This window comes from Bidens hawaiensis, unplaced genomic scaffold (assembly GCF_021521415.1).
Source record: "Bidens hawaiensis isolate Kalapana, Puna unplaced genomic scaffold, B.hawaiensis_p1.1 tig00030286_1, whole genome shotgun sequence".
NCBI lineage: Eukaryota > Viridiplantae > Streptophyta > Magnoliopsida > Asterales > Asteraceae > Bidens > Bidens hawaiensis.
The window spans coordinates 74755-87713 of NW_027495053.1; the positions used below are offsets into that span (position 1 = coordinate 74755).

General features: G+C 33.6%; 1 protein-coding gene across 1 annotated transcript; it reads left to right on the top strand.

The window, feature by feature from the left end:
- The first annotated feature begins 10226 nt into the window (after nucleotides 1–10226).
- LOC143580239 (protein DMR6-LIKE OXYGENASE 2-like) lies at nucleotides 10227–12220 on the top strand. The gene is made up of 3 exons (XM_077063328.1): nucleotides 10227–11193; nucleotides 11573–11650; nucleotides 11729–12220. The coding sequence occupies exons 1-3, from the start codon at nucleotides 10477–10479 to the stop codon at nucleotides 11972–11974; spliced, it is 1041 nt and encodes a 346-aa protein (XP_076919443.1). The 5' UTR covers nucleotides 10227–10476; the 3' UTR covers nucleotides 11975–12220.
- The last annotated feature ends 739 nt before the right edge of the window (nucleotides 12221–12959 follow it).

The window sequence follows — 12959 nt, forward strand, 5'->3', positions numbered from 1 at the left end:
AGGACATACACTTTTAAGTGACATACTTAATTAGACTTAAATAACAATATTAGGTTACACATCACCGTTGGGCAGAAGTGAACTATAAGTGTTATTTAAGTTAAGTAATTTAACGGAGCAGGGCCCCTTAATCAGTTAGGTTATATATAAGGGTTTCTGATCATTTCGCAACATGTAAGATATAAGTAAAGTTGCGATTTCTTCGAAGTGATGTTGCGAATTTGGTTAGGGGATTTTAGATGTTGCGAACAGTGCAGTCATAAGTAATGTTGCGATTGATGTTTTATAAGAGATGTTGCGAATGATGTTGTTATGAGAGATGTTGCGAATGGAGTTGTTGTGATGTAATCAGCATTGTTGCGATTTAAAGCACTCGCAACATAATTGTTGCGATTAAGAGTACTCGCAACATCCTGTGATTTTATGGGCTGATCGCAACATCAATAGGTAATACTCGCAACATCTTGCAAAATTAGCTCGTCGCAACATCTTAAGTAATACGCAACATCTTAAGGTTCGCAACATTAGTGACTTTTCGCAACATATGTCCCTTCGCAACATTCTGTGATGCTAGGTTTTGATCGCAACATAATTAGTGGACATTCGCAACATGTTACTCGCAAGATAATATGTAATTCTCGCAACATCATGCGATTTCGCAACATTTCATTTGTTGCGATTAGAGTCCAGTTGTTGCGAATAGATGCCTTGATTCGCAACATTAGCAGAATTCGAAAAGAATAATCAACCTGATAACCTTTTCCTAATTTTAAGGGATTTGGGAGATTCTGTTATAAAGTTTTAGATTATCTCAAAATTTAATAAGATTTCAAAATTATATCTTTTATCTTATTTAAAAGATTTTGAAATTAAACTTAGAGATAATATTATCTCTTTAAAGTTTTAGATTATCTCTAATTTTAATAAGATTTCAAAATTATATCTTTTATTTTATATTAAAGATTTTGAAATTAAACTTAGAGATAATATTATTTCTTTAAAGTTTTAGATTATCTCTAATTTTAATAAGATTTCAAAATTATATCTTTTATTTTATTTAAAAGATTTTGAAATTAAACTTAGAGATAATATTATCTCTTTAACAGATTTCATTTTCCCAAGTTAATCCTAATTAAGGTTAGTTTTCGAAAATTATGATGTTCTTCAAGAACATCTTCGAAAAAAAAAACAAGAACAGTTTCAAGAATTTTACGAAACTGTTTTCGATTATATTATCAGATTTAAAACTGGAATCGAAATCTGAAAGTTTTGTAAAACAGATTTCGAAAATAATCAGGTTTTTATAATGAACAGGTTTTAATCAGACCTAACAATTCGTTAGAAGTAATACGAACATCAGATCCAATCAGTTTTATGATGATGATCAAAACCGTAAACATAAGGGTTTTAATCAAAAACTCGTTTCCTATTTTAATTCCAGTTTTTATGGACATCGAAGAAACTGATTAATCAACATCATGCTCTGATACCACATGTTGATCAGTTTCTATAATCGATGATATAATGTAAACAAGGAAATATGTAATACCTGATAATCCAGTGATGTTTGAGATTGACATCTTCTTAATCTGATCGAGTTCCCCTTTAGGGTGTATGGTTAGGATGGAGATTAGGTGTTCTTGATGAACACGATTTGAGAGAGAGAGAGGTAGGGGATGATTCTTATGGTGTATTATTCATCATTAGTTATTAACCTCTCTAATAAGCTCTCTATATATACACCCAAGGGGAAACCCTATTAATGTTAGTAAGGGTAATTCCGTCCATCAAGGATTTACCAGTTATAAACATAAGGTTATTTAGGTCAATGATCAATAATAAGATAAATAATTATAGGGGCCATATATAAAATATATATAAAATATATATTTATTCTAACACAAATAACTTAAACAATATGTATAAATGTATCCAAAGTCTTAACTACAAAAACTAAGGTCATGCCAATCTAGTATTGATAAGAAAGAAACTGTGCACACCATTAATCATTAAAGTTGACTTACATCATACACAAATCAATCCCTCCAACATCATCATCAAAATAATAAAAAATAATGTTTGTTCGGTATTAGCTTTCAGTCATCATCTTGGTTTCCACTGAATCCAAGAACAGTATTCTGCATTTCAAAGTTCTAATATCTGGAATTTGGTCAATCACTTCAAACTTTATTTTGTGCCATTTTCCGCATAAGAATTCTCGGTCTGAGATATTGGTCTGTCGCATTAGTTTGACTCCTACGACATCTTCAACCCTGCGGTCATATCACTTTTAGTACCGATAAACAAGAACTGCTTATTGTTGTTAACATATAACCTTTGCGTAATCCATTATTAATTTATATATATATATATATATTGAAAGAAATGTTGAAAAAGTGGTTGGGTTCATCCCAACCTCTTTTGACCCACAGAATTGCTTATCATTGTATAGATATAACCCCTGTAACCATAATCAACCTGTTGTTTACAAGTATTTTTTTTAATAGATGAAAATGTGAATCGAGTCAACCCGACTATATTTGTATGCCAACTTTGGTCCAAGTTGGGTATCTTTCACATTTAATATATAAAGGAATCTAACTCGCTTACGTATTCGCTTGTTTTTCTTACGTGTTGAATAACATTTGATCAATTTTTAGCCGCAACACAATATTATTCTTGAAAGTGGATTATAGGATCAAGAAATACATTTCTTATTGTCAGCTTGTCAATAATTTAACACGAGTTAACTTAAGAAAATGTGACACACGTATTCATTACCAGGACCATGATGGCATTGAGCCAACGAAACCACGTCCAAGCATCTCTCCATGTTGCCGCCAATTCATCATCAATATTCCAAGGTATCTAAAAAAGAGTTGTTCATTTTGTCAATTGTGTTTCTCAATAATTTGTTTAAAAACACAAGTGGTTTCCCGTCTGCAACTTTTTTAGCCCTTATATGATCAAAATTAGGGGTGCCATAACTAATAATGTAAAAGAAAATTTATCCAAAATAACTGTAAAAACCAGAAGCACAAATTAAGCAATTAATTAAACATGTGTGTGTGCATGGGCAGTTGTATTTAAAAAAAACTGACATGTCAGATAAGGGAAGCAAAGGCTTTGGCCTTTGGGTGAGAGGTCCAGGGTTCGATTCCTGGCAATGGTGGTATATTGTAAATAATAGGAGGAAAGCTTTAACATTCAAAAAAAAAAAAATAGGGAGTTGTATGTTTTTTTAATCTCTTTTTCAGTATCTTTGATGCACTGGTAGAAGTATCTCTATTATAATGTAATAATATAGATTTAAAAGTATAGAACATATAATATGAAAACTGAAGATATAATAATTTAATAAAACATCTCTCTTTTTAATAATAATATAATTTAAAATGTTATACTAAGTATATTAATAAAAGTACTTATTTTAAGTTATCCTTTATCTAGTTATGTAATTTTAGTTATGTAATTTTTATTCAATTAAATTTTAAATAAAAATAAAATTATATTAAAGTTTATTTTCAAAACCAACTATATATATTTTAATTTTTAAAAATTCTTCTATTGTTTTCAAAGTCGTTATTACATGAAGATGTAATACATGTTTTCATCTATAAAGATTTAAAAGTTTATGTATTATTATTTTCTGTCTCAAGTGTTATAAGATAGTTTAATATATCATAAGATAACATAAGATGATGGTGTTAATTACTTGTCCAGATTTAATGTATTTTCATTAGAACTAGTAAAATTTCCACGAGTGTGAACTTAGTTGATATAATACTAATGTTGGTACCTCATGGAGTAGCATGGAATCACCAACTCGTATTAGATTACTTACCTTTTTAATTAATTGATAAAGCATTCAACAAAATTTTAATTTCCACCTTTTTTTTATTTGTAAGTGGTAGGGATGGTCGGGTTTAGGTATTCTCAAACACATACCCGAATATGATATTGATGTCGGTACCTCCTAGGCTCCTTGCTCAACACGTAACAAATTGCTCAATGCATGTGATACTCTAAGCCACGACCTCCCATATGGAAAGTATTAGACCACCACTAGATCAGTGATCTTTGGTAACACGTATATTTAATTAATAAATTAATCGAACACGTTATATTTTGGATGTTATCACTCATGTGGTACATGCGCAGTGTGTGGGTTTGGTACCATAAATTTGGACGCCACAAAAAAACAACGAAATGAAAATGTTTTGATTCTCTTTTGCTTTGCTACAACTATGTTTTAAATTTTCTCTTTCGTTTGTTATAGTGATTGCATGAAACCAAAAAAAACTTTACGACTGCCACAACAAGCAGGTTTATTCTCATTACAAGATAATAAAGCTTGTTAGAATGTTACGTTAAGCCTAATTCACACCGATGTAGTGATGATCCATTGGTAAAAATAAAACCTTCGAACATCTAAGTTTGATAAAAGAGTCTCTTGAATTCAAGTCTCATAAACGACAATGAATAAAATAAATTTGTCATTAAAGAAAACCAGCCTAATTCAACCTTTTACTAGGGCTCCAATTACTCCCTACTGTTCCATATACATACACAAAAATGAAAAATAATGATTGTTGGTTGCGTTATAATATTTACATAAAAATTATACAAGATCAATCAAATAATGTTAATGTTTTTTTATATCTGATTAACAAATACATAAATCAATAAAAGTGAAACTTTCAAACACATTATATGCAATCTTTACTATCATGTCCATTTACTTAATTAAATGAGAAAAAGAAAATAAAAGATCTGATTAGTTGGAATAACTCACACTTTTTGCACTAAAAAGACTTCTCGCGTGACCTTAAGCCTATTCATATATAAGTGTGTTTCAACTTCAAAATTGAATGATGATGATCAAGTGAGTCAGTGGCCCTCGTCAGTGATCCGAGTTGGCCGTTAGGCTCCACGCTATGGGCGCGTATGGGGGCATCTTTGAGGCGTCGAGGGCGCAAAACACAGCAGTGGGGCGTGAAAGGGAGGGCGGCCTTGGAACGACTTGTGTCACTCTATCTCCATCTCTCTCTCTCTCTCACACACATAACGGGGCGCTCAAGGGACTTTAAGCCGCGGTGAAGCGTTACGGAGAAGAGCTTTAACTCTTTTCAAGGAACACTCAACTAGTTGCATAATAAATACTAAAATCTATAATATATATAAACGAAGACATAAAAATCCTACGTGTCGCGATATGGTCGCTCCCCCTTTTTTTGGAGTCACCAGATTTGCTTGATTTTTAAATGGAGGCTTCTCATGTATTTGACCCGATTTCATGGGTATGGGTCTTACCAAACCCAGATATTCCTTAAACGTGTTATAATATCTCATTAAATTAAAATTTATTCTCACCAAATTATTGAAGTAAAAATTCTATAAAATAGGATATAATAATAATTAATATCTTATTTATTTAAAAAAAGATATATATATATATATATATTATTTAAATTAAAAAACCAATTTGATAGTAAAAAAAATAAACGAGTGGTGGGTCTCATCAAACCATAAGTATATTATTAACTTTCATACATATTATTTATAATTAAAAAACCAATTTTATAGTAAAAAAATAAACGGGTCTTGGATCTTATCAAAACCATATAGCTTTTAAACCGGGTTATAACATCTCATTTATTTGTGAAATAATTTGTGGGTGTTTGGGAATGCTTTTCTTTTTTGTTTTTTGCTTTTTGGAGAGGTAAAATGTTCAAAATACCCCACCAAAAGCAACTAAAAGCACCAAATAGAAGCTTTTAAGTGCTTTTGGAGGGGCATTTTGAACATTTTGCCCCTCCAAAAAGCAAAAAATAAAAGCACTCTCAAATATACACTTATCATCAAACCATAAGTATATTATTAATTTTCATATAATAAAAAATATAAATTCAAAAAATAAATAAATATTATAACAAACAATATAAAACAACCACGTAATACGGGAGATAAAAACTAGTATAATATAAGAAGCAGTCGACAAACTATATATTTTTATTTATCGTCTTTTTTTTAAACGGCTGCATTTGTATATTTTAATTATTGTTGAGAATTATACCTTAAAATAGTTATGCGTTGGAAACTATTTATATAAAGGTACTTTAATTAGTTCTTTGATTGTGTTTTACATGTTTCTTTCATTAATTTACTTATTTATCTAAATTTGGATGACTTGCGGGTCAAATTTGACCTAAACCAGATTTACGCTGTGTTCCTGAGTCTCATTAAACGAAAGAAAGGAAAGAAACTGGAGAGAAAGAAGTAAAGTGTTGTGTTCCTGAGTTTCACTAAAGGAAGGAAAGGAAAAGAAACAAGGAAATGTGTATTCCCGAGTTTTATTAAAGGAAAGAAAAGAAAGAAAAGGAAAAGAAAAACATGGCAAATGAAGAACAAATTGGATGTGTTTATTTTCTTTTCAAATTGGAAATAATTGAATGAAAAGAAAAGGAAAAGAAAAAAGGAAAGAAAGTGAAAATGAAAAGAAGGGAAATTAATTAATTCATTTCCTTTCTCTCCTTTACTCAACTTGGGAACACAGCGTTAATGTGAACCAAGGCTTTAAATCATATCAGATAGCTCGTCTTGAGTCAAATCTTTCTAATTATATATTATTATATATATATATATATTAAAAGAGAACTCTTTAGGCATTGTCTACTTGCATTCTATGCATGAATTGTTGTACACTTTTATCTATATGTATCATGTGCATCTTTGTTTGTTCATCTTTTTAACTGGACCACTATATCTCTCTCTTCGTCTTTTGTGTCCACGTTTGTTTCTTAAAATCATCATACCACCATCTCACATTCTCACCACCGCCACCGTTTGCTTCATTGTCTCCTCATCGGCATCGCATCTCCGGTCGTAATCCGCTAAAAGTTCTCCCGCCACTGTTGCCGAGTTCGATTTCCGGACTCTTGGTGGCGGTGGTGTGGTGTTGACAGACACAAACACATTTATAGCGGCTTCGATCTCGAATGTTGGTGTGGCAGTGGTATGGTAGGTTCATGCTCTATGATTCATCTTGGTTTCATCGCTTACCGTTGCCGGGTTCGATTTAGGTAGCGGTGGCGGTCGTCAGACTCATGGGTTTCTTTTACTTTTCTGGGTCAACTACTTATCCTGTAGATGAAGTTGTTTATAAAGATGCTTAACTTAATTTTACACTATTATTTGCTTATCATAATAAGCTGGTGGAAGTTGTAATTGAGCTTTTAGTGTTACATTCCAATCTGCATACAAGGTATTCGATGTGACATGCTATCATTATTGCTACATGTTTGGCCTGCATATATACATACACCTTTTAAACTTTTTGTGTTTTTGGGTAGGATTTCGGTTGCTTTACTTATTAAATCTAGGAATGAAAGATAACTTGGGCTTTGTTCATCATTGTGAATTTTGACATCTGTCATATGAAGAAAGTGTGGATATTCTAATCGTTAGTCCGTGACTTTTGGTCATGGGGTCTGGTGGCTATCGAACGGCGATGTTTGTTGATTAATTTCTTATTCTCTATGGTTTATCGCTGTGATGATGCTCCGGATTATGGCATGGCAATGCATGTTGCCCCCGGACCCGAGCCTGTTTGTTTTGCACCTTTGATTTATTTTGATCTTTTTGTGCTATGATGATGGTTTGAAACCAATCTCTAAGTACCGAAGCTTCAACGATGTTATAAGACCCTAATTGGATTCATTATGCAACTTTGATTTACTTAAACTTTGTTGTGCCACGAATCATTTGAAACTGATCTCACCTCCGATCTGAGCACGCTAACCTTTTTGATGGTACTATATACTGTCCAATTTTGGGCTTTCAGTTCACGTTGTCGCAATAAGAAAGTGTAGAATTCTGTTTTTCAATTATCATATAGTAATTTTATCTGCATAAAAGTTGATGTTGTGTATGTCTACACAAACAAATTTGGATTCTCATTTTCTTGAATTTATGAGTTGCAAGTATGGATGGTGGTGGACTGTTGGGGGGTTGTCTTTGCTGTTGTACGGATCTTGAATTTCACCGTTGCCGAGTTCCTACCCTAGGTGACGGGATTGTGGGCCTCTAACTGTATACTTTTGATTTTACTAATATTATTTAAAGCCATGATGGTTTCCTGAGTATATGCGATGTTGTCAAAGGCTCTGAGCATGTCAGGTTCAACCGTACACAACCCTATTAGCTAAATGCGGTTTAAAGGCGGATGTTGTTGTGTGAGCCTCTTTTTGGGGTAAGAGCCGTAAAACATGTCGGGTTCAGTCAAAGTAAACCCCTTTAGCTAAATGATTTATAGGCGATGATGTTGTTTGAGCCTCTTTTTTGTTATTTGTTATGGCTTGCGCAGGTTACATATTGCAATTAAGTTAAATCTCCGGTTCAACCGAACACCGCATTATTATGTTTTCTAGCAACTTTTGATTCAATCATGAACGGAGAAGATGTGTTTGGGGTGGTGAGTGGGTTAGTGGTTTTGATTTGCCTCTTTCCCTTTGGAGTTAGTTATGAAGGTTAGTTTCATATGTTTTTTTTTTCAAAGTCTTAATTTTATTATTTTGGTGCAGTTATAGAGAATGCAATTATTTATGGATGTTTGTTAGTGGTTATGGCCCTTATATATGTAATTAAACTGTATGCCAATTAGTTTTTTGGAGGCAGATCATTCAGTATTAAGAGTAACATTGTAGTTTTTGAAGCTAAAATGCTTCTAGATATGTTTATAATTGTTAACTTTAGCTAAGAGATTTTATTGCTTAAAGAGTGTAAGGACTAACTGTAAAAAACCACGCAGATTAGACAATAGACTATTTATACTTAGTGAGTTTGAGAATTATTAAAAATAGTCTAAGATCTGTATAATAAGGTGTGAAAAAAACTTTGGAAGAAGCGTTTGGACAAGCTTATTATATTATAATTGTAAAATTTAAACTAATAGGCCCCTTTAAGTAGCTAACTCAAGCACCCCTAAAACAACTTATTGGACATATCTATTTAATTTCTTAATGTTGTTAATAAGACACAATTAGCTGTTGATACCAGCAATCCCAAACACCCCCTTATTTATATATGTAAATAGGGTAATGAGATTCCTATGATCTCACTTACCGTGTTGGGAGCTGGGACATCTGCAGAGCAGGTGAGTGATATTTAACCAAATTATTAACTCAAACTTGGCATAAATTTCATAATATAATCAGTCATATTATGTCATTCTTATTATTTTAGTTGACGTTCATCTTATTGATGTGAAACTTTGTACTTGAGCAGACGTCTTGCGGAGGTGAACGATACTTAGAGTCGGAGGTCCTTGAAACAAAAAAATAAAACCTTTCAACGACATGACCGATTGAAGTTAGCCAACATAAAGGTTTAGGGTGTGGGGATTATGTTGAATGTATTTGATTGTTCATTTGCTCTTTATTTGTTTTTAGTTTCCAGATTTATCTATTAGCTTATATATGATTCATTTATTTGTTTATGTATTTGTATGTACACCGTGGATGTAGAGGCGGTTAGATGCATGGTACATCTTTATGATTAATCTGTCTACTTATCGATCATGCTCCTTTTTAATGGATTTGTCGCTACCCCCCGCAACGCGGGGGGTCTACCTACTAGTTTCTATTAAATTGAAATTTAAGATCTCATTGACAACTTCAGTGTGAACCAGAGCTTTAAATCTTGTGAGACAGCTTATCTTGGGCTGTTTGTTTACATCTGAATGGAACCATTCAGATGTAAACATCTGATTCACTCAGAATGTTTGGTTTCAAACAGAAAAACATCTTAATAGTTAAAATTATGTCTGAATCATTCAGACTTATTGTTGTTGCTGAATGGGACAGAGGCTTATGAGTCGTAAACAACCCCTTAACCACCTATTCATGAGTCGTAGCTCGACGACCCATTTTTAGGCTCATAGTTGTTAAAAAACAAATTTCAAACGGTTATTTGAAAAAATAGTAAAACTACGCTGTGAAAAGTATAATCAAACCAATGGTGACTTACAAAATTTTCTCATAGAGGTTGAAAATTTCTCAATTGGCTACCCTATACGCTCACGGGGTTGGTCGCAATTTTAACACTAGAAAATACTAAAAGAAAAATTTTTCACACGAGACGGCCGACCACCATACCTTTGATCAAATACTTTTTTTGTGAATTAATCTACCAACGATATTTATTAACTTATTTTATATATAAAAAAAATAAAGCCATATCTTCTATAAACATACATAAATAATAGATCTCCATGATTTTCTTGTATATTAAATAGAAGAAGTTGACGTACCTAAATTCTAAATTACACACGTCATGATACTTTCGTCACCTTGACATCGTCATCCTTTTAGTAATCAAATTCATCACTCTCACCATCACCGTATACAATCCAAATCAATTATATAAACGTCCTCTTCGTTCTCATTTGAACCTCACATCTCAATCTCCAATCCAACAATGGCTGTCATCTCTAAGAGATTACTCCTTAGCGACCTCGTGTCATCCGATAAAATCGATCAAGTCCCTTCAAACTACATCCCCCCCGTCTCCCAACGCCCCAATCTCCAACATGTTGTTCATGAGTCCATCCCACTTATTGACCTACACAATCTCCACGGCCCCGATCGCTCTCAAGTTATCCACCAAATCGGTCTAGCCTGTCGCGAGTACGGATTTTTCCAAGTGAAGAACCATAGAGTACCCGAATCCACGATTTCCAACATGATGGAAGTCGCTAGAGAATTCTTTAAACTACCCGAACAAGAAAGGCTCAAATGTTACTCTGATGACCCCACTAAGACCACTAGATTATCCACTAGCTTCAACATACGTACCGAGAAGGTTGCTAATTGGAGAGATTACCTAAGACTCCATTGTTACCCGCTTCAGGATTACATCCACGAATGGCCCACCAACCCGACGTCGTTTCGTGATCATGTGGCCGAGTATTGCATGAGTGCAAGAGGGTTAGCACTCCAACTAATTGAGGCTATTTCAGAGAGCCTAGGGCTTGACAAAGACTATATCAACAGACAATTGGGGAAGCATGCTCAGCATATGGCCTTGAATTATTATCCGCCATGCCCACAACCAGATTTGACCTACGGGTTGCCTGGACACACTGATGTTAATCTCATTACCATCCTTCTTCAAGATGAGGTCCCTGGTCTTCAGGTATGATGTGCATGGGTCGGTTTTTGAGTTATGAAAAACGTTTGGTTTTGTTTTTTCGATTTCAGTGTTTTTTTTTCGGTTTTGTCATTTGGGCGCGAAACTTTTAGGGGAAAATGTTTCAATATAATGAATTAGGATATAGATAGTTTTGCTAATTAATAATTAATTGATTAGTACACATTTGAACTATTTATTAAATTCTTATAAATAAAAATGAAAATTCATAAATTCGATTCAATTTTAGTTATAGAGAAACCAAAACTGAACCAAAGTTCGGTCTTTTAAAAACATAAAACAAAACTGTCGGTGTTAGTTTTGGTTTAATAATTTCGATTCGGTTTTGGGACGCTTTTTTGGTTAATGCTCACCCCATCTTTAGGTATTGAAAAACGGTAAGTGGATTGCAATTGATCCGGTTCCAAACACCTTCATCATCAACATTGGTGATCAAATTCAGGTAAGCATTAGAATTTTCCATGTTTATTTATGTTTAATTGATTACACGATTAATGTTAATAATTCTTATAATATGTAGGTGATGAGTAAGGACAAGTACAAGAGTGTTTTGCATCGAGCTGTAGTGAACTGTGATAAAGAGCGAATATCTATACCTACTTTTTACTGCCCGTCGCCTAATGCGGCGATCGGTCCAGCTCCAGAACTCGTAACTGACGATGATCCTGCTGTGTATAGACAATTTACGTACGGGGAATATTATGAGAAGTTTTGGAACAGAGGGCTTTCAAAGGAGAACTGCTTGGATATGTTCATTGCTACTTAATAAGTCCATGTAATCCTTAGATGTTGTCATGTTTAAAAAATAAAGTTATTTTGAAGATGATGGTGGTGTTTATGTAGATCAAGAATTTAGTTTATGGATCGTGAATCGAATGCCATATATTTGAAAATTGAAATCCCTTTTTTCATTTTTGGTTTTCTTATAAAAGTGAGTAAATAAATATAAATATTGAACATGACCAAAAATCATGTGACACTTTACACATGGGCACCGCATGCTTTAGACATAAGAGGGAATCTCGTAGGTACGGTTTTAATTGCCTTTTTAAAGAATATTGAGATTCCTTTAAGGTTTCAACCAAATTCTCGATTTGTATTTTTTCTTTTCTTTCAACGACAACAATTATATTGATAACGACTTAGATGTTTGTTTTTTTAGAGGTAAAATGTCTGCAGTCTACGGACCATATCTGCTAACATCTGTAGTAGAAGATGTGGACCAAACCTCTATAGTCTGCAATAAAAAAACTGTTTGTTTTAAATGTCTGCAAACTTCATTATACCTAAGTGAAGAAACACGGATCTACTACCCAAGTATGGGTCCTAGATCCAATTAGTCAACAGGATAGGATACGGTTAACTGCCAACACGATATGAACCCAATTGCCCAAAGTCCAATGACAAGCACCTGCAAAACAGACACCGTGAGCTCGTTACGGGAAAGACAAAAGGGGGGATCTTCCCGTAACCACCATCCGGAGTGAGAATAAGTATTGTTCTGTAGAAGATAAGCACTTAAGTCAATTGAGAGAGTATAGTCGGTGTGAATGAATACCTCATGATGATTGAGAGGGTATTTATAGCCGAAGGGTGTGGGAAGGTGGTTGGGCCAGCTGTCCCTTAAGAATATACCTGCATAACCGTCTGGACGCGTGTCCTTATGTGATTGGTTCAGTTTATACGTTGCATGTGCATGTATAACGACCTGGATACGTGCCTCTTTATCATTGGTTAATGGGAGAATATTG